General features: G+C 39.8%; 1 protein-coding gene across 2 annotated transcripts in view; it reads right to left on the bottom strand.

Annotated features, from left to right (window-relative positions):
* Positions 1–797: 797 nt before the first annotated feature.
* Positions 798–17,764, bottom strand: part of SETDB2 (SET domain bifurcated histone lysine methyltransferase 2) — an 81,127-nt gene continuing 64,160 nt past the window's right edge. The window contains exons 3-12 of one of the 2 annotated variants that reach the window (XM_067713937.1): positions 16,495–16,602; positions 12,271–12,404; positions 9,100–9,134; positions 8,835–8,906; positions 7,453–7,508; positions 6,507–6,689; positions 6,015–6,066; positions 5,163–5,294; positions 3,547–3,618; positions 798–1,624 (exon numbers count right to left, since the gene is read on the bottom strand). In XM_067713937.1, coding sequence (XP_067570038.1) covers positions 1,485–1,624; positions 3,547–3,618; positions 5,163–5,294; positions 6,015–6,066; positions 6,507–6,689; positions 7,453–7,508; positions 8,835–8,906; positions 9,100–9,134; positions 12,271–12,404; positions 16,495–16,602 — 984 coding nt within the window. In that variant the 3' untranslated portion in view covers positions 798–1,484. Of the gene's footprint in view, positions 1,625–3,546; positions 3,619–5,162; positions 5,295–6,014; positions 6,067–6,506; positions 6,690–7,452; positions 7,509–8,834; positions 8,907–9,072; positions 9,135–12,270; positions 12,405–16,494; positions 16,603–17,764 lie in introns of both variants that reach the window. The other variant, XM_067713938.1, reaches the window with a different exon arrangement.

Genomic DNA, 17,764 nt, shown 5'->3' with positions numbered 1-17,764 from the left:
TCAAAGCCAAATGTTAATAGGGCTTGTCTTCCTGGCACAAGACCCTTGGGTTTGGGGATCCAGATGTGGGGCTCAGACCCATTGTTTGCTGGGAAGAACCTCTGCAGTTGTGATCATTCTCCCATTTGTGGGTCGCCCACCCAGTGGTGTGGGTCTCGACTGTATTGTGTTTCTGCACCCCACCCCACCCCCTGTCTGGTTGTGGTTTTCTTGGTATCTTTAGTTGTAGAAGATCTTTTCTGTTTGCTTCGGTCTTTTTGATCCATAGTTCTATAAATAGTTGTAATTTTGGTGTGCCTGTCAGATGAGGTGAGCTCAGAGTCTGTCTCCTCTGCCATCTTCCAGAATCTTTTTTTGGCTTCCGTAGTTTTTTAAGTGCCTCAGGTGATCCTGATGTGTAGCCAAATTTGAAAACCACTGAGATTTTGCCCCTCAGTTATTAATGACTTGGGCTGGGGTTGCCATTACAACAGGAATGGACATGTTCTTCCGTTTACATCATATTCTTCAGCAGATATTGAGCATATTATGTGCCAGATACCATGTTGGAGACTCAGATCAAACTCATGGTGAAGTATGTAGCACTACTGTGGATCAAAGTAGTGTGGTAGAAACGCAGAAATGTGGAGCTTTCAGAGGTCAGACGTGGTAGTAGGGCATACAAACCTTAATTGTGTATTGTTAGGTTGAGAAAAACCTTCAGAGAGACCATCCAGTTTTAAATGTTTGTTTTGAAGATGATGTTATGCCCATGTGCTGTGGCTGAAGAGAAATTTTAAAAACACAGGTATGTTGGGTACAGGTATAACATTCAGATTTATTATATCAAAGAAACATTAAAGGGCTGGAACTAGTCTCAAAAGATAAAAACAGTTTATGCATTTTTTCAACATTTTTTGAGCATGCTAGCTGCTGGGAATGTGATAGGGAAGAAAACACAGGAATAGTGAGTTTCTGCCCTTAGACTGCTTATACTCCAGTGGTTTGATGTATGATAGAGTGGCTTACACCGAGAAAGGGATATGAAGAGAAAGTACTCTCAGATGGAATAGGTATGAGGACATCAGCAGGAGGAGCAGTGAAGACTTCACAGCAGGATGTGCAAAGGCCCTGGGGGCAGGAGCACCTGGAATCCACTTAGCTCACTGTAGTGGGGGTGGGGGAGGGGGGAACTAAAAATCTAAAAATCCACCAAAGGATTTTTAGAGCGATGGGAGGCATGGCCCAATTTACTCAAGTAGAATCAGAAATATTTTACTGGGGGGGAGGGGTAGAAGTGAGATGATGATGAGGAAGAGGAGGCAATAAAAAGGAATAAGATGCCAAATCAGCAAGAACAGTTAAGGGCTGGTGAGGATCAGCGTTTGAGGGCCAGAGAGACTCGAGGGCCCTAGTGCTAAAGATGTGTGGCTTTCACAGGCCCGTCTCCAGCTTTCAGCCTGTTTGCAACTGTGCTTGATTCCTGGCTTACGAAACGGTCATTCTTAAGAAGACAGAGAAGAATCTGAAGTAGAACTCGACTGAAGCTCAGAGCACAAGGTTTGTTTTAAGCCCTGAAGTAGCTCAATCTCGTCCTTCAGCTGCTGCTGCCTTTGTTCAGATAGGTGAATTTTGTTCTCTATTGCTATAATAAGAAAATTATTTCAGGTTATTCAGTAGTTTTATACACAATGCACTATTTCTAGCCTCTTCTGAAAGTGCATAGTACACAATGCGGTGCCCCAAATGAAAAGGATCTAGGGTCTTGTGAGCAGGAATTGATGCTTTTATGCTTTTGATTCCTCTTCTAGTTCAGGATACAATTCTAGTATTTATCACACATAAAGCTGGTCTGTAAATCTTTAAAATTTTGTATACATTTATAGCAGAAAAGGCACTTCTGTATACTTTTGAGGATTTGAAAGCAGCAACTAAATAACCTTCATGCTACACAATATCCATGTTGACAGGATGCCATTAGACTATCAAGAGTTAAGGGCAAATCTTTCAGAGAAATGCATCCAATTTTTAATGTTACATAAAAGCTTTCGGTTTTATTTAGAAATAGGAATGCTTTCATTGTGGAAACTTAGAAGCTACTTTAGTTAGGCGTTATAAACTATAATATTACTCAGTGGCAATTTTTTAAACACCTCAAGAATATCTGTATACCTGCAGTTAACTTTCTGGAACACTGAAAAAGATGAATTAAGCAAAAGAGTCTTTATCAGTTGGGGTGTGAGAAGTTAAGTCTTTTAAGTTGGTTCTCATGCGATTCCAAATAGTGTCACCCCCGGGAGCTCACACCCCCCAAATACTACACTATACTGTATGTACTCCCAACTAACTTAACCTAGGTAGTGACATGTTCCAAACATGTTACTTTTATATGAAAGAAAAATAAACATACATGAAAGTCACCTACAAAATAAAGCTTTTTAGAAAAAAAATTTAAAGGCCTCTTAAAAAAAAAAAAAAGGATATTCCCATAAGACGTATGCAGACATTCTCAAGAGACTGGTAAAAAAAACACACTATTGTTGACTTTTTCTGCTGATTATAAATGTAATACAAAATTCAAATAGAAATGTGTAATATGAAAACAAAAATGAGAAAGGCTTGTGTATACTGAGACAGGAATATGAACTAATATTTTATCCACAGGGAAAATCTATTTTCCTAATATACTTGCTGGAAAGACAAATACATCTCTGGAAAATAACAGAGTTTAGGGCACTGTTTGTGTACAACTTCAGGGGGAGCCATCTGCCTTAAACTCTGTGTCAACCTGTGCCCTCCACTCCCACCGGGATGTGCAGTGCACAGCCTGCCCAGCTGTGTGGGGCAGCCTTGATGGAGAAGTCAGGTCAGACTCATCAATGTGGAAACTTAGCCTGTTTTGAAGGCATCTGAAATAGTGGTGAAAGGACCACTGTTTGATGTTTTATGGAAAGGTTAACTCTGTTTCCACTAGGTTTTCTTTTTCAAAAGTTTCTTGGCTATTCTTTTTTTTTTTTTTTTTTTGATGATGAACTTTAGAATCAATCACAACCCTTCCTCTCCCATTAGATTTGAAGATTAATGTTGAAAGAACTGAAATTTATACACATCATACCAAGTGAGAGGGAGACAGTGCAGCATGGTTTATCACAGCCTCACCAGTTCCTGCTGATTTCCAAACATGGTGCCCAAATACTTCCATTTTGCAATTAATTTTTTGTTTCCACTTTTTTAGATGAGTTCTTTTTCTGATTACAAAAGCATTGTGTGTATGTATAAAATGTGGAAAATACAATGAGCACTAAGACAAAAGAAATTACTATAATCCAGTCACCTACAGATAACTACTGTTTCCATTTATGTGCAGTTTTTCTGTGTGCATGTGTGACCCTGTGTATATATATTTTTTCTTCTGTGTGTGAGGGCTCATATTGTTTTTTAATGGGCTTTTTCATTTAATGCAAGGGTGAACATTCTTCTAAAATAGGATTTTTATCACCTGAATAGTGTTATTTTAATATATATGATAAATATTTATAAACTTTGCTGCTCAGTTATAACTCTTACCTGCTTGAATATTTACAAATGCATCTTCAAACAATCTGCAGTCAAAAAGTGAAGTCCCAATTTCTTCATAGTCTGGAGGAAGAAGAACATTTTCAGTTTTAATTTAAATAACTTACATAGGCAGAAACACCTCACAGAATAACCCTCAAAAAGGAAGAGCACACAGAGCAGGCATCCCCTGTGGACTGCAGTGGCAGCAGCCTCACCAGGGAGCTCGTTAGAAATCCAGATTCTTAGCACCTTTACTGGATCAGAACCTCCAGGGATGGGGCCCAGCCATCTGTTTTAACAAACCCCCCGGTGGTTCTGAGGGGCATGCTCAAGTTCGAGATGTGCTTGGTCTAGAGACAAGAGTAAACGAACAAAAGAATGTCAAATGTCTGTTTGCTCTTAACTACACTTCTTGGTTTTGTCCTGTAGAAAAAAATCCCTTTCAAATAATCATATATTTTACATTGTTACCCAAAATACAGACTGTCGAGGTTTTTCCTTCTAAGACAGCTATACAGTCGACCCTTGAACAATGTGGGGTTGGTTAGGGGTGCTGACCCCCGTGCAGTCACAAATCCAAGCATAACTAACTTCACAGTCAGCCTCCCAAATATGTGGTTCCTCTGTATCTGTGGTTCTGTATCCACGGATTGTATAGTATTTTATTGCATAGTATTTATTGAAAAAAACTCAGGTATAAGTGGACCCGTACAGTACAAACTCATGTTATGTGTCGACTGTATTTATAATAAAGTTTTTAAGCTCCTAACACAGGTTATGAGAAGGCTAAGTGGCTGTATACCTGCGTGTACAAATGGAACTTCAGCGTCCCGAAGAGCTCTTTCTGAAAGGCCACATTTAACTAAACCAAACATCAACCAAAACATTAAAATTACTTCTTTCTTCTATACTTTACAGTATCAAAAAAGGCACTTGCTTGTTTAAGGAACAGAATTAGAGTCAAATCAAAACTAGCATAATGAATGCCATTCTCAGATCTTAGCAGCAAGCGTGCTCAGCCGCAGGGAGCGGGGGGAGCGCAGGTGTGTGACTGAACCTGGTTCTGAACTTGCCCATTCTCTTGATGGTCACTCAGTTATGAACCTCTGGAAAAGACATTAAAACTTTCAGGGAATCAGGGTATTTTTTACTAAAGTAATGATTTTGTCAATTACCTACCTCCTGTTGATTTATAAAAAGACAAGAGATCTGGAACAATAAATTGTATTAAAGAATGAGATAAAGGATGTGAAGGCGATCTGGCTGCGACATGTGTCACCCCACTGATCGCCAGGGTTGATGCCGCTGATCTGGCTGGCTAGGCGGGTGTCCCCTTCCTCCCTCACCGCTCCACGTGCGTCCCTCCCGAAGCTGCGCGCTCGGTTGAAGAGGATGACCTTCCCCGATAGAAGAGGACCGTTCTTCGGTCAAGGGTATACAAGTAGCTGCACTCCCCTGCTAGAACCTCCAAACAGGCTCTCAAGAATGAGATAAAGAAGGAAAAGAAAAAAGAAACAGCGCAGAAAGAAAATGTTTACTTTTTTTTGGGGGGGGGGGTGTTGGTTTTGTTTAACATGTAGGTCTGTGAGAAGTCTCTATATGTAGAAATTTTGTTATTTCAATACCTGATTCTGAAGTGGTCTCATCCCTGAGTCTTTCGTGAATCAAATGAAGTTTGTCTACTATTTCTTCAAATAAAGCATTAAGAAGACCCGCTTCTTTACATTTCTTAAGAAAAGGAACTTTCACAATTGCATCTAAGAATAAAAAAAACATTTCAGAAGGAAATCGTCTGTCTCAGGACAGCTATCATACATCACTTTATGGTCACTTCTTCAGACTTTGCCTAATGGTGGATGAGCATTATTAGGTAATACGTACAGCACCTTTATCTTTTCTATTAATTGTAATTTCATCATACCTCATTTTTTTCAAGCTGAAACAATGAAATGTTATAAAAAGTGAAAATAAAAACTTCTCTGCTTAGAATAATTATATGAATAAAGAGAATTTTCTAAAATTTAGCTTCAAATCTTTGAGATAACAGCCTCCCTCATTTTTTTCTGTCACAGTTGACTGTTATTATGGAACGTCTGTTTCCTTAAGAGAAAGTTACAATTACTGGCTTAAGCTTCTTGGCGGGGGGCGGGGGGGGGTCACAGTGTGAGGGGTGGCATGTCATTGGATTCTGAACTCAGGCAACTCTGGCTTCTATATCAAGAGCTGTATCCTTTCTTAATACTGAAGAGCAGTTGGACCATCCCAACCTGTTATAAGTTATTTTGATCTGTTGGGGTTATGATGGAGTGAATAATTATGATAAAAGATTTCTATTCTTATAATTCATTACTACAAGTCTAGAATAATAAAGTGGGATACCAACTCTGAAATTCTAAATAATAAAGTGGGATACCAGCTCTGAAATGGTACTAAGTACTGTAAGTCATATTCGTTAACAGACAAAACTTATAGCAAACCTGTGTGTCTGCCATCCTTTTCCTTCCTATCCAATTCCATTCTTTCCGGTGGCTAAAAGGAGAGAAAGATCAAGATTACTTTACACTAATTTTTTACTGTTGACATTTAATACAGTGAGTCCTCTACATATGAATGAGTTCCATTCTGAGAGCACATTTGTAAGTCCAATTTGTTCGTAAGTCTAACAAAGTTAGCCTAGGTACCCAACTAACACAATCAGCTATATAGTAAGTACTGTACTGTAATAGGTTTATAATACTCTTCACACAAATAATACATAAAAAACAAACAGAAAACAAAACATTTTTAATCTTACAGTACAGTACCTTGAAAGGTACAGTAGTACAGTACAACAACTGGCACACAGGGGCTGGCATCGAATGAACAGGCAAGAAGAGTTGCTGACTGGAGGAGGGAGAGGAGGTGGGAGATGGTAGAGCTGAAGGATCGTCAGCAATAGGAGATGGAGGGCAAGGTGCAATTTCACTCACGCCTGACGGTGATGGCACAGGTTCTGGTTCCTTGCTGGATTCAGTTCTCTTTACCCTCTTGACAAAACGATCCCTTGATGTCTGGGTAGTAGCTCTTCTTTTCCTGTCATAGATGACATGGGAGCACTGGGTTGCATTCTTAACAGCTGCTGCAGTCTTCGTGTACTGTTCTACGTTCGGGTCCTGTGCTTGAAATAAAGTTACTGTACTGCTGTATACAGTACTGTAGAGTACACAAAAGCACAACCACTTGTAGAGGATGCAGACGTGCGACAATGTACTCCAGACACATGAATGTGATTAGACGTGTGAATGCACGTTTGCATCTTTGAAAGTTCGCAACTTGAAGGTTCGTGTGTAGGGGACTTACTGTATTGCATAAAGTGAAAACCAAATTCAGTGATATGCTTATGGTGAAAATCATGTTCCATGTTCATATGTAGATGTAAACATCAAATGTAGTTTTGTTTTTGTCTAACAAAACATTAACAGGTGTAACAAGCACCTCTTGTATAAATAGGGTGAGAGGTTGCTGGCTCATATTAATTAAAGCTTACACGAGCTGTTGCAAATCCCCAAAACATTTTCATATGCTTTACACAGAATAGGAATCCAGAAAATTATGAATCACAAATTAGGTCAAATGTGGATCCTACAGCCGGGAAATACTTGGCTAGGTAAGGATGTTCCACTGCACCTATGCCTGTTTTAAGACCATAAACACCCTGTGGGCTCAGATCCTCTCACTGATTTGGTACCCAGGGATGTGTTACAGGAGCCAGGGGACAGTCATCTCCTGGAGGTTATGTGCTTGGATACCCAAGACACATCCAACTTCTCTTTAATATTCATCATCATCTGTCATTGTGTCACCTGAAATTCAGAAGGTTAAAAAAAGACATTGTATGGAGAAACTTAAAGCTATAATGAAATTAATTCAGATTACCTGTACAGGATTGCCTGTTGAGAGATGTTTTTTCCTCCCCCTTTTACTTTTCACTCCTGAAAAGTAAGCAGAAAAGTATAAATTATGTAGATACTGGAATCCATAAAGGAAAAGACTGATGCTGGACTACAGAAAATGTACAACTCTTATATGCCAAAGGTTATAACAAAGTCAAAAGATATGTCAAACTTAGATTAAATGTTTGCAAAAAAAATGACAAAAGGCCAATTTTTAAAATATAAAAGGACCTTATAAATCAATACAAAAAAGGCAATTGGGTGGAAAAATGGGCAAATGGGTAACTCTGGAGAGAGGGTTCATTAAACAGAAAAATAAATTGGATCACAGGGAAACAATATAATTGATCAAAAGATAGGGGAGTATACTCAGTTTCACCCATAAGTAAAGATATGCAAAGTAAAACAGAATTTTTCATTGATCAGATTAAGATGTATAATATATAATGTCTGCAAGGATTTGGGTCAGTGTGTACTGCTGGTGCGGCCTCTTTAGAAGATAATTAGCCAACAGTTACCCAAAGTTTCATTGTTTATACTCTTTGACCCAGCAATCTACTTACAGGAAGTCTTTCTAATAGTATTGTTACATAAAGGCACAAAGATGAGTGGAGAAAAATGTTAGCTACAGTATTAAATGTGATAGAAAAAAGCTGGAAATAACTTACATGTCAGTCACGCAGAGACTAGTTCAACTGTGGTTCAGCTATACAACTGAATAATATACATAGTGGAATACTATGAAGCCTTTTAAAAATGAGGCAAGATCTACTTATACCCACTGATAGAAAAGAATTTCTAAGATATACTAAGTGAAAAAGCAAAATATAGTAGTAGGTATGTTTCTATACACAGAACATTTTTGGAAGAATTCGAAAGAAACAACGATGGTTTCCTCTGGGGAGAGGATTCGTTACAGTGTTATAATCTGCTTTTTAAAACGAATACATTATTGTCATCTTTCCCTGTCAGTGAACACTGACTGACAGCAATGTTTTTGATAGTATTTGATAAGTTGCAAGGGGAATGGCTGAAGGGTAACGCTATTGTTTAGAGAGCGTTGCTTACACCACAAAATGCAGCTGGCATGACAGGGAACTAATAAGCCTTTCCCGAAGAGGGCCTACTCCTGTCCACAGAGAGCATTCCACATCTTGTGTTGGCAAGACTGCTCTTCCGGCAGTACACAAAGGTCAGGTAACCCCAGGTAGCCAGGACCCAATTTTCCTCAGAACGGAAAGGCTAATCATGCATTCTTAGGAGAATTGCATTCAGGGAACATACAGCACTTTATCAGTTTTATCTACTGAAGATTCTGATAGTCTTCTCAGAAGACAAGTAGTCACAAAAGTCAAAGCTTCTTACCATGTTTTGGTCTGGTCAGCTGACTGTAGTGAGAATGGAGGACACCAGACAAAGGCTTCTCTGAGAGTAGGTCTAGTTCACGAAGAAGAAAAGTTTAGTTCATTATACTGCACACTGCACAGGGACTGACAATTTTAAAAGTATGTAACATTTTGACTCAAAAATTTGTATTTTAACTTAGTGAGGCCAGTAAATCAGATTATTCCATGTCTTACCGAAGGTTTACCTTTCTTTAAACCCACAACACTAAATTTTATAGACTTACCATTTTGAAGGTCAGCATGTTGTCGGCACAATACTCTGAAAACATGAAATTTCAAAGAGTCAAATAATTGTATTTACACTTTTCAAATATTATGCCTATTGCACTGTAATTTAAAAGGGAACTAATCTGTTTTTCATGCGGGCTTAACCTTAAATATTTATTTGTTAAAAACAAAATTGCTGTTCAAGCCTGTGTAGTTACTGACAGACATCAAGTGTAGATGGACCCTGTGCCAGCGTCCCCTGTGCCCTTGAACAGGTCAGCGTGCTCTCTGCAGGGGTGAGTGCTGACTACATATTTTGAACAATACTTGTTCATATATAGTGGTCAGTAAGATTTTACTGTATAAAGAAAATACTTAAGAGATCCAACAGCTAAGACACAAGTTTTCATCTGACTACACAAAGTTCTGCTGACTTTCAACAATAAGCACAAAATTGCATGCATTATGTGACGGGAAAGTAGTTTTCTAACTCAACAGGCATCTCCCCCAGATCTTAGATTTGAACTGCATGAGCTTAGAACTAATCAGTGCCCTAGAAGAGGAGGAAGAAGCAGAGCAGCTAGAGCAAAGAAGTGGCGTGAGTAAACCTGAAGGAGCTGCTCAGGCCCTGTTTTCTCTCCAGCCTTTCTTCCTCCGCAGCCCCCAGTTCCCTTCCTTACGGTGCTGACCCTCATGATGCAGGGTCCCCCTCACCTAGGGGAATGTATGAACTCTTCCTGTCGTACATCAGTTCCCGCCTCCTCCATGCAGTCCTCCCAGCACCCCACCCGCCCACCCCCAATCGATATTAATATCCCCGCCCTTCAGATTCTGGTTTCTCAGCACTTTTGTTTGCCAGGTACTTAATTTTTTTTTTCAACCATATATAAAAGTGGAGATGTGATGAACTCCCATGCCCCCAACCCATCACCCATTTTCAACAATTATCAACTGAAGTCCAAGCCAGTTTCATGTAAATCCCCTCCTGCTCCCATCAGGCCACGTGCTCCTACTAGGTTTGACCTTCTGGTCCTCCTGTGAGGTGATAGTTTTAGTTCACATCTTGCTTCTCTTTATATTCTCACTATACCTAACAAGGGGTCTCGTGCGTGACAGCCACTCCAAATGCTTAAATTCAATTTAAAAATGAAAAAGTTCACCTGATACTTGATAAAACTATGACGAAGAAGATTATTTTATGAGTCTCTATTCATTCGTTCTACTAATATATGATCAGTATTTTTTCAGACTTTAAGGTATAGCAGGAACTTGACTCCTTTTTGTTTGACCTTGTAGCTCTGCTAATAGTCTTTTTAGTGGGTGTTTTAGGTCTTTGGAGAAGTCATAATAAAATAAGCTCTTTGGGAAGGTAAATAATAAAAGTGAAACAGAATATTTCAATTCATGAGTTTCTCAGCAAATCAAATATAAAAAGAATATAAAATTAACATATTTACACATTTCCTGTCTAGTCTCAAGCAAGAAAATACCTGTGTAAAATCAGATTTTAAATTATTTAACAAACTTCTTTGAATGTTAGGCTTGCCCACATTTTAGGATATATGGCTGCTAAGCTTAAAGAGGATATGGTGTCAAAGAGCAAAGACTCTGGAGCCCTGAAGCCCAGCTCTGCCTCTTACCAAATGTGTGGCCTGGATACAAATTACTGTCGGGCCTCAGTTTCCTCATCTTTAAAATGGGGATAGTAGTACCTACCTTACTGGGCTATTAGAGTATTAAACGAAATAACATTTGTAAAGTACTTTGAAGTATTCCTGGCATAAAGTAAGTGATTAAAAGATAAAAGTAATAAAATAGTTCTGGAACACACTGATAAAATTGGGGATATATGCCCAAAGGGGTAAAAAAATCTACCCTCCATGTGGAATTTTAAAGTATCATTTAGGAATGTAACAGATCTTACAAAAATCATATTAAAAATAATCCTCTGCAAGGGATAAATTCGGAGTTTGGGATTAACATATACATACTACTATATATATCAGTAAAATAGGTAAACAACAAGGACCTACTGTATAGCACAGGGAACTATACCCAATATTTTGTAATAACCTATAAAGGGAAAAGAATATATATATATGGGTATAACAATCACTTTGCTGTACACCTGAAACTAACACAACACTGTAAATCAACTACTTCAATTAAAAAAATAAAAAAATAAAAATAATTCTCTCATAACACTAATCCTATTATTCAGATACTATGCCTGAAAAAAATGTATATGTTTCACTGAAATTTAAAATGTCCAGTTCAATCAGAATCTATTCATATGCCCCAAAGAAGTGAGAAGTGTCTGCCTGGCTCGTCAACATTAGACCATCATTCTATGTTTTATTCCATCTCATAACTTTAAAAAGGTCAAACCTAACCTTTTGACTGTTATTTCCTTCACCTTTATATGACATATTCTAGACTGCATCTATGTACAAAAAAGAGTTCGCTGAACATGACCTGAATCAATCAAAAACTGGGTTACTGATTTCTTCTGACTAAACTGTATAATGACTTAACTGAACTGACTTCTTTCATCAGAAGGAAGGTCACGTTTCTTCCTGGATAAAACAAATATACTTATTTTGGACTTGAAATATGCCTTACTGGATCAAAGTTAACATTAGAGAATTATTGAAAAACAAGGAGCAAGATTTCAAAGCCAAAGGCAACACAAACAAGGTGTAAGTTTCTTCAAGGACTTAATGACTGATAACTGTATTTGCTGCATAGTTTCTTTATCATTTTTAGAGGCTATTTATAGTTAAGAGGGTGGTGAGAGTGATGGGAAAATACATTCATTTGGAGACAAGATGGGTAAAGCATGGACCTAGAACTAACAAGTCAGGCTCCTTTCCTGTTTACAGAAAAGAGCGAGTGTGAACTGGTTCCCAGCCTCGTGGCCACCGTTAGGTTACTTGTGCTACCATGTCAACCAGTGCTTTCTATGAGGAAAGAAAGGATGCAGGGAGAGTAAAACCCAAAACAAAACCAACCCTGCTTCTTTTCTTCCTATGACACTTAGGGAAGGTACTTTCAAGTTACGTTCCCAGCTGGGCATCTCCCAAACCACATTCTTACTTGGAAATCATTTGTATAAAATTAGCTTTAAAAAGTCTCCTTGTCCTTATTCCATCCCCCAAACATGGCTTTAAAACTGTTTTATTAGATACCTGTAAGTTCCTTTAGATCCATCAGCTTGTAGAACTGCATGGTCACTCTTGGCACAGAAAAAGTGGTAATTCTTGAGACAGGATTTTAAATCACATCCCACGGTGGCTCCTGCTTTCCCACAAAATGTGCATTTCTACAGAAGAACAGATTTTACTGAGTAAGCACCTGATTTTTCAGAATCTTTGTTAAAATTTAAAGTTAAAGATGTCATCAAATATTATTTTTCAGTTGGCAGTCCTAATGTCCTCAGCTACAAACACCTGGTCCTGACATTCAGCTGCTCATTTTGAAATTTCAGCAAAACCTCAACTAACTGGAATGTTTTGTAATGATCTGATTAAAAGCAGAAAACCCTTTTTGCTTCCAAAAAAACCCCCTCTCCTCTCTTTTTAAAAGAGATTTCTAAAAAGCAGGGTTGGCAACACTGTCCAGCTCTAGGCAAGAGGTTCTGTTGGGGACACTGAGCCTGTGACCAAGGTCAGCTCCTGGCAGTGCCACTAACAGCTGTGTGATCTCAAGCCAGTCCCTTCCCCTCTCTTAGACCCGAATTCCTCCCTGAGGATCACAGTGCCTGTCTTACAGAGGCACTACTGAGGAGATGTGAGAGAAAGGAAGTGAAATCTCTTTGGCATCTATGTAGAAAGGCCAAAAATGTAAAAAAACAAAAACAAAAACAAAAACAAAAAAGCCCCTGAGGAATAAGTTTTTTTCTTAGCTCAATTCATTTGATCTCTTGCTTTTATATATCAGTCTATTGGTCTGCTAGGAAGGTGGCGTAGAGATGGCTAGGAGGAGAGTACGTGGCCACAGAAACCTGTTTGGGGGAATCTGAGCCATGACCACAGCTGGTTTATATCATGCTCTGGCTGAATGACGGCGCACAATGAAACCACCTAGCAAAACAGGAGGTGACAGCTCACACAGTATCCCAAGGTCAGCACAAGCAACTATATAAATAAAGGAAATTTAATTGTAGGTGAGAAATTAGATTGTGCAAAAGGCAGAATTTGAAGTCAGAGCACAAAGAATGATTTAATGTTGGGGGGCCATCTGACTATATGTATAGGAAAGAAAGTTAGATCCCTACCTCACAATATATTCCCAAATAAACTCCACGTGGATTAAAGCTTTAACTATATAAAAAATAAGTATTTTTAAAAAGCTGCAAAAAATTAGAAAATATAAGAGAGAGAAGAAAAGGACAGTACTGAGGCTTTCTAAGTAAGGCAGGAGACACCTTGAAAAAGAAAAAGACTGACAGATTTGACTATATAAAAAATTTAAGCTCGACTTTTAAGGTGATAGATAACATTTAAAAAAAGGGAAAAGACTGTTTGCTGCATAGTAGATAAAGGGTAAGACTCTGATAGCCCACAGAAAAATGGGAAGAGAATACAAACGGGGATGATGGCGGACAAATGATGTGCTGTTTACTGAGGAGAAGTGAGCAGGTTTGGATGGATCGTGTGTATGAGTGTATAGGGGATGGAACTATTCTTTTCCGGCCAGTTTAACATGAGAGGCTATTACCTATCCAGGTAGGTATGTCAGGTTGGTCATCGGGGCTGGAGATAAGAGTCTCGGCATAAGAATGGTATTGAGCCCATGGGAACTGGATGAGGTCATGTAGGAAGGATGTTCAGATTGAGGAAGGAGCCCAGGAAAGAGCCTTGGGCACTCCAAACTGTAGAGGTTGAGCAGAGGAGGAAAAACAGCCAAGGCACCTGAGAAGCAGCAGCCAGAAAGGTAAAAGACATACTAGCAGTGTATGTCCAGGAAGTCAAAAGAAGGAACTACTTCAAGATGCAGGGCAGGGACCACTGTGTGATGATACTGCTGACAGGTCAACTAAGGTCAGACAAGTGACACTGTAAATGACCAGTTCTTTGTGTATAAGGGAGAGTTTTGTTTTTTTTTTTAAGATGACATGATCAGTTGATCATGTTTATATGCTGACAAGAATAATCAGTTAGAAAGAAGGGATACTGATGTGAGGGGGTAGAGGAAAATGCAAGAACCTAGTCCTTAAGGAGGGAAGGAGGACGGCTCCAAAGCCCATGTGCAGGGTTGGCTTTGACAGGACGGAAGTCTGAGAGTCTGGGGACAGGCTGGTGGGCAGTGGTTTGGACAGTAGGGGTTCCTGTCTAGTCGCTTCCATTTTCTCGGTAAGAATCTGGCAAAGAAATGTACAACACCAGGAGTGAACCCTAATGTAAACTATGGCCTTTGGGTGTTTCTGATGTGTCAATGTGGTTCATCAGTTGTAACAAATGTCCCCTCTAGTGGAGGGTATTGATAAAGGGGAGACTGTGAACATGTAGGGGCAGGGGGAATACAGGAACTCTCTGTACCATCCCCTCAGTTTTCCTATGAACCTAAAACTGCTCTAAAAAAGAAAGTCTATCCAAAAAAAAAAAAAAAAATCAGGGATAGTCCTCAACTTGGCAAGGAGAAGTTGGGGTGGAGCAAGGTTTTAAAGAGAGATGACAGGATGTGAAAGAGTAAATGTGGAGGGTGGAGGATGAAGTGCTGGTTGTCTGTTTGAGGTTTATGGCCATGAATCTAAGATCAGTCAAAACATCTGTGGGTTTTTCTCCGGTTAACTGCTCAACTACCAGCGCTACTCAGCTCCTGCAGACATCAGACAGACACACTTCCCCAGGCTGGGGCTCTGCTCAGTGAGTAAGGAGGGTGTCCAGGGGGTTTGCAAGGGAGTGACTGCTGTGCTGGACCGTGGCCAGGGATCACTGAAGAGCTGCTGGAGCTGGGTGAACTGGGAGGATTGGGATGATTACTAAAGAGGGGTAACGTGCAACCTCTCCAGTGATCAGGGAAACGCAAGGGAAAACTTTCTGAGACCGGCAAAAATTAACGAGGTTTGAGATGTTCATTTTCGTCACAGGCTGGGAGAAGTGCTCTTTCATCCACTATGTACAGAAGCATAAAGTGGTACAGTCTTTCTGGGGGATAGTTTGTCAGCATGTTTCAAAGATTTTAAAGGGAATTCTCTTTGACTCAGCTGTTCCACTTCTAGGAATGTGCTGTATAGCACCAATCAAACCAACACACGAGGATAATGCACAAAGATGTTTTCTGCAGCATTCACTATCACAGTGAAAAACTGTCAATTCATTATCTAAGGGCAGGGAATGGCTTCATGCCTTCCAGTACATCCTGTGGAATTCCATGAGGTCAGTGAAGAGAATGCCAGGGACAGTCCTATGCTTATGGTTTCATGAATGTGCCACATCTTCTTTCTTGCCTTCCACGCTTTTGCACACCCTGTTCCCTCTCTCTGAATTTCCCCCGTCCCCATCCTCATTCCCCCCCCACATTCCCAACTAGGAAGGCTTCCTGAGCCCCAGCTGTGCTGATCTGCCTGCTCACTGAGCGGCCCATGCTGATGTTTCTCAAAGCACATCAGGCGATGTGGAAATTGCCCATGTATATGCTGACATCCTGCAAGGACTAAAAAAATGTTTGTTCCAGGTCACTAACCTGACTGTGGATTGTGGTGGTGGGTAGGGTGTTAGCGCTCGTGCTTGCTGTACCACTGATTAAGCTGCGAAGGGCCTGTCACGGAGGGAGTCTACTACAGCAGACCCAGTAGAGCAACTACTCAGCATTCTTCCTTCCCAGGGGGAGCTGACGCCAGCTCCGAGGGTAGATCCTGATTAGTTATGGTCGCCTCTAGCAATCGGTGCAGAAAGAGGGGTGTGGCCTAATTAAACTTTCAGAAGGGCTCTTAATCCATGCTTGGGGATGAACTTTCTCTTGTGATAAGAGCAAGAAAGCCTGATGCTTCAGCCGTTGCCTGTGGCCACCCTATGATCACAAAGGGACCAGCTGATGTTGTGGACAGGAGGGCAGAAAGGATGATGGGCATGATCCATCATTGAGCCACTGAATCAACCAACCGCGAAGTCAATTTTTCCTCTAAGTTAAGAAAATAAGCATCACTTTTTTTTTTTTTTAAAGCCAGTTTGTTCCTTCCACTTATAGCCAAAGCATTCTAACTCATATCTACTTTGCCGATGAAGCATATTGTAGTTTATTTTAAAATATTAAAATATTCAACTGAATCTAAGTTTCCAATATAGGTCCTACTTCTTTCAGCTCTCCACGTTGCATCTCTATCCCCTGGTTTATCAATCAAATAGACTTTCTTTTGAAAGCATTACCAAGGGTCTGTTCATCTGAGTAATAGAATCATTTATACTTACCAACTTCCTTCCTCTCTTGACTTCTTTCTTTACCGATTCCACATCAAAATTTCTATCATGATTGAACGGATCATGATCCTCACATTCCACAAGCGCCGAGGAATACAGCTGCAGATTGGGAAAAGAAAAAACCCAGAGTATGCGCAAAGTAATGTTGAAAGCTGCAAGTCAGAAAATGGTACCAAAAAGTACTCACCAGGAGTGGAAGATGGCTTGCGCGTAGAACAGTGACCACCTTTTGGCGTGTGTGAGCAGATCTCAAGTCACCCTGCTTTTCTTTGGGAGTTGTCCTGATCCCCAGACATGTTTTATACTGCATAACCCTGACCCCCAGTGGCTAACTGGACCTGGTCGGGGCCCTGGCCCCAAGCTGGGCCAGTCAAAGTCCCTATCCTAGGGGACTAAAACAGGCTCTGAGCCACATGGTCAGAGCAAGTCAGTCAACAAAGAGAGGAAAACAAAAATGAGGGCTAGAGAGGAAATCCTGGGTTCCTGATGGCTTCCCAGCTCCTGTTTCTTATACCCACCTGTGTGCCTGTCTTCAGGAGCCAAAAACTGCCCCTGCAACTTATTGCAAAGCCCCTTTTATATTTAGGTTGGCTCGTGCTTCTAAAAGTTTCTTGAAACCAAAAGAATCCAAACTACCTCTGAATGAAAGATCAACATTACACATACACTTAAATAATAAAGGGCGTGAAAAACATAAGATAAATTTTTGACACTGGCACAGGCAAAGATTTCTTATAAAAAGCAGAAACTATAAAGAAAAAGTTATTAAGTTGGAATTCACCAAAATTAAAACTTTTTGCTCTTTGAAAGACATTGCTAAGAAAACAAAAAGGCAAGCCAGAAATTGGGAGAAAATATTCACAATTCATATATCTGACAAAAAAATTATATCGAGAATATAGGGAAAACTCTTGCCACTCAGTAAGACAAATAATTCAGTTTAAAATGGGCAAAAAACCTGGACTCTTCAGAGAAGGAGAGTTACAAATGGTGGATAAGCACGTGAAAAGATGCTCAAAATCATTAACCCTCAGACAAATCAAAGCCACAATGAGATACCAATACACACTCACTAGACTGGTTAGAATTAAAAAGACTGAAAATACCAAGTGTCAATGAGGGTGTGGAGCAAATGAAACTCTTACACATTGTTGTAGAAGTGTAAAATGATGCAATTACCTTTAAAGTTAAACATACATTTACTTTTTGACCCAGCATTCCTCTTATAGGTATTCACTCAAGAAGTAAAAGCATTATTGTC

This window comes from Pseudorca crassidens, chromosome 18 (genome assembly GCF_039906515.1).
Source record: "Pseudorca crassidens isolate mPseCra1 chromosome 18, mPseCra1.hap1, whole genome shotgun sequence".
Classification (NCBI taxonomy): domain Eukaryota; kingdom Metazoa; phylum Chordata; class Mammalia; order Artiodactyla; family Delphinidae; genus Pseudorca; species Pseudorca crassidens.
This window is presented reverse-complemented; position numbering and strand designations above follow the sequence as displayed.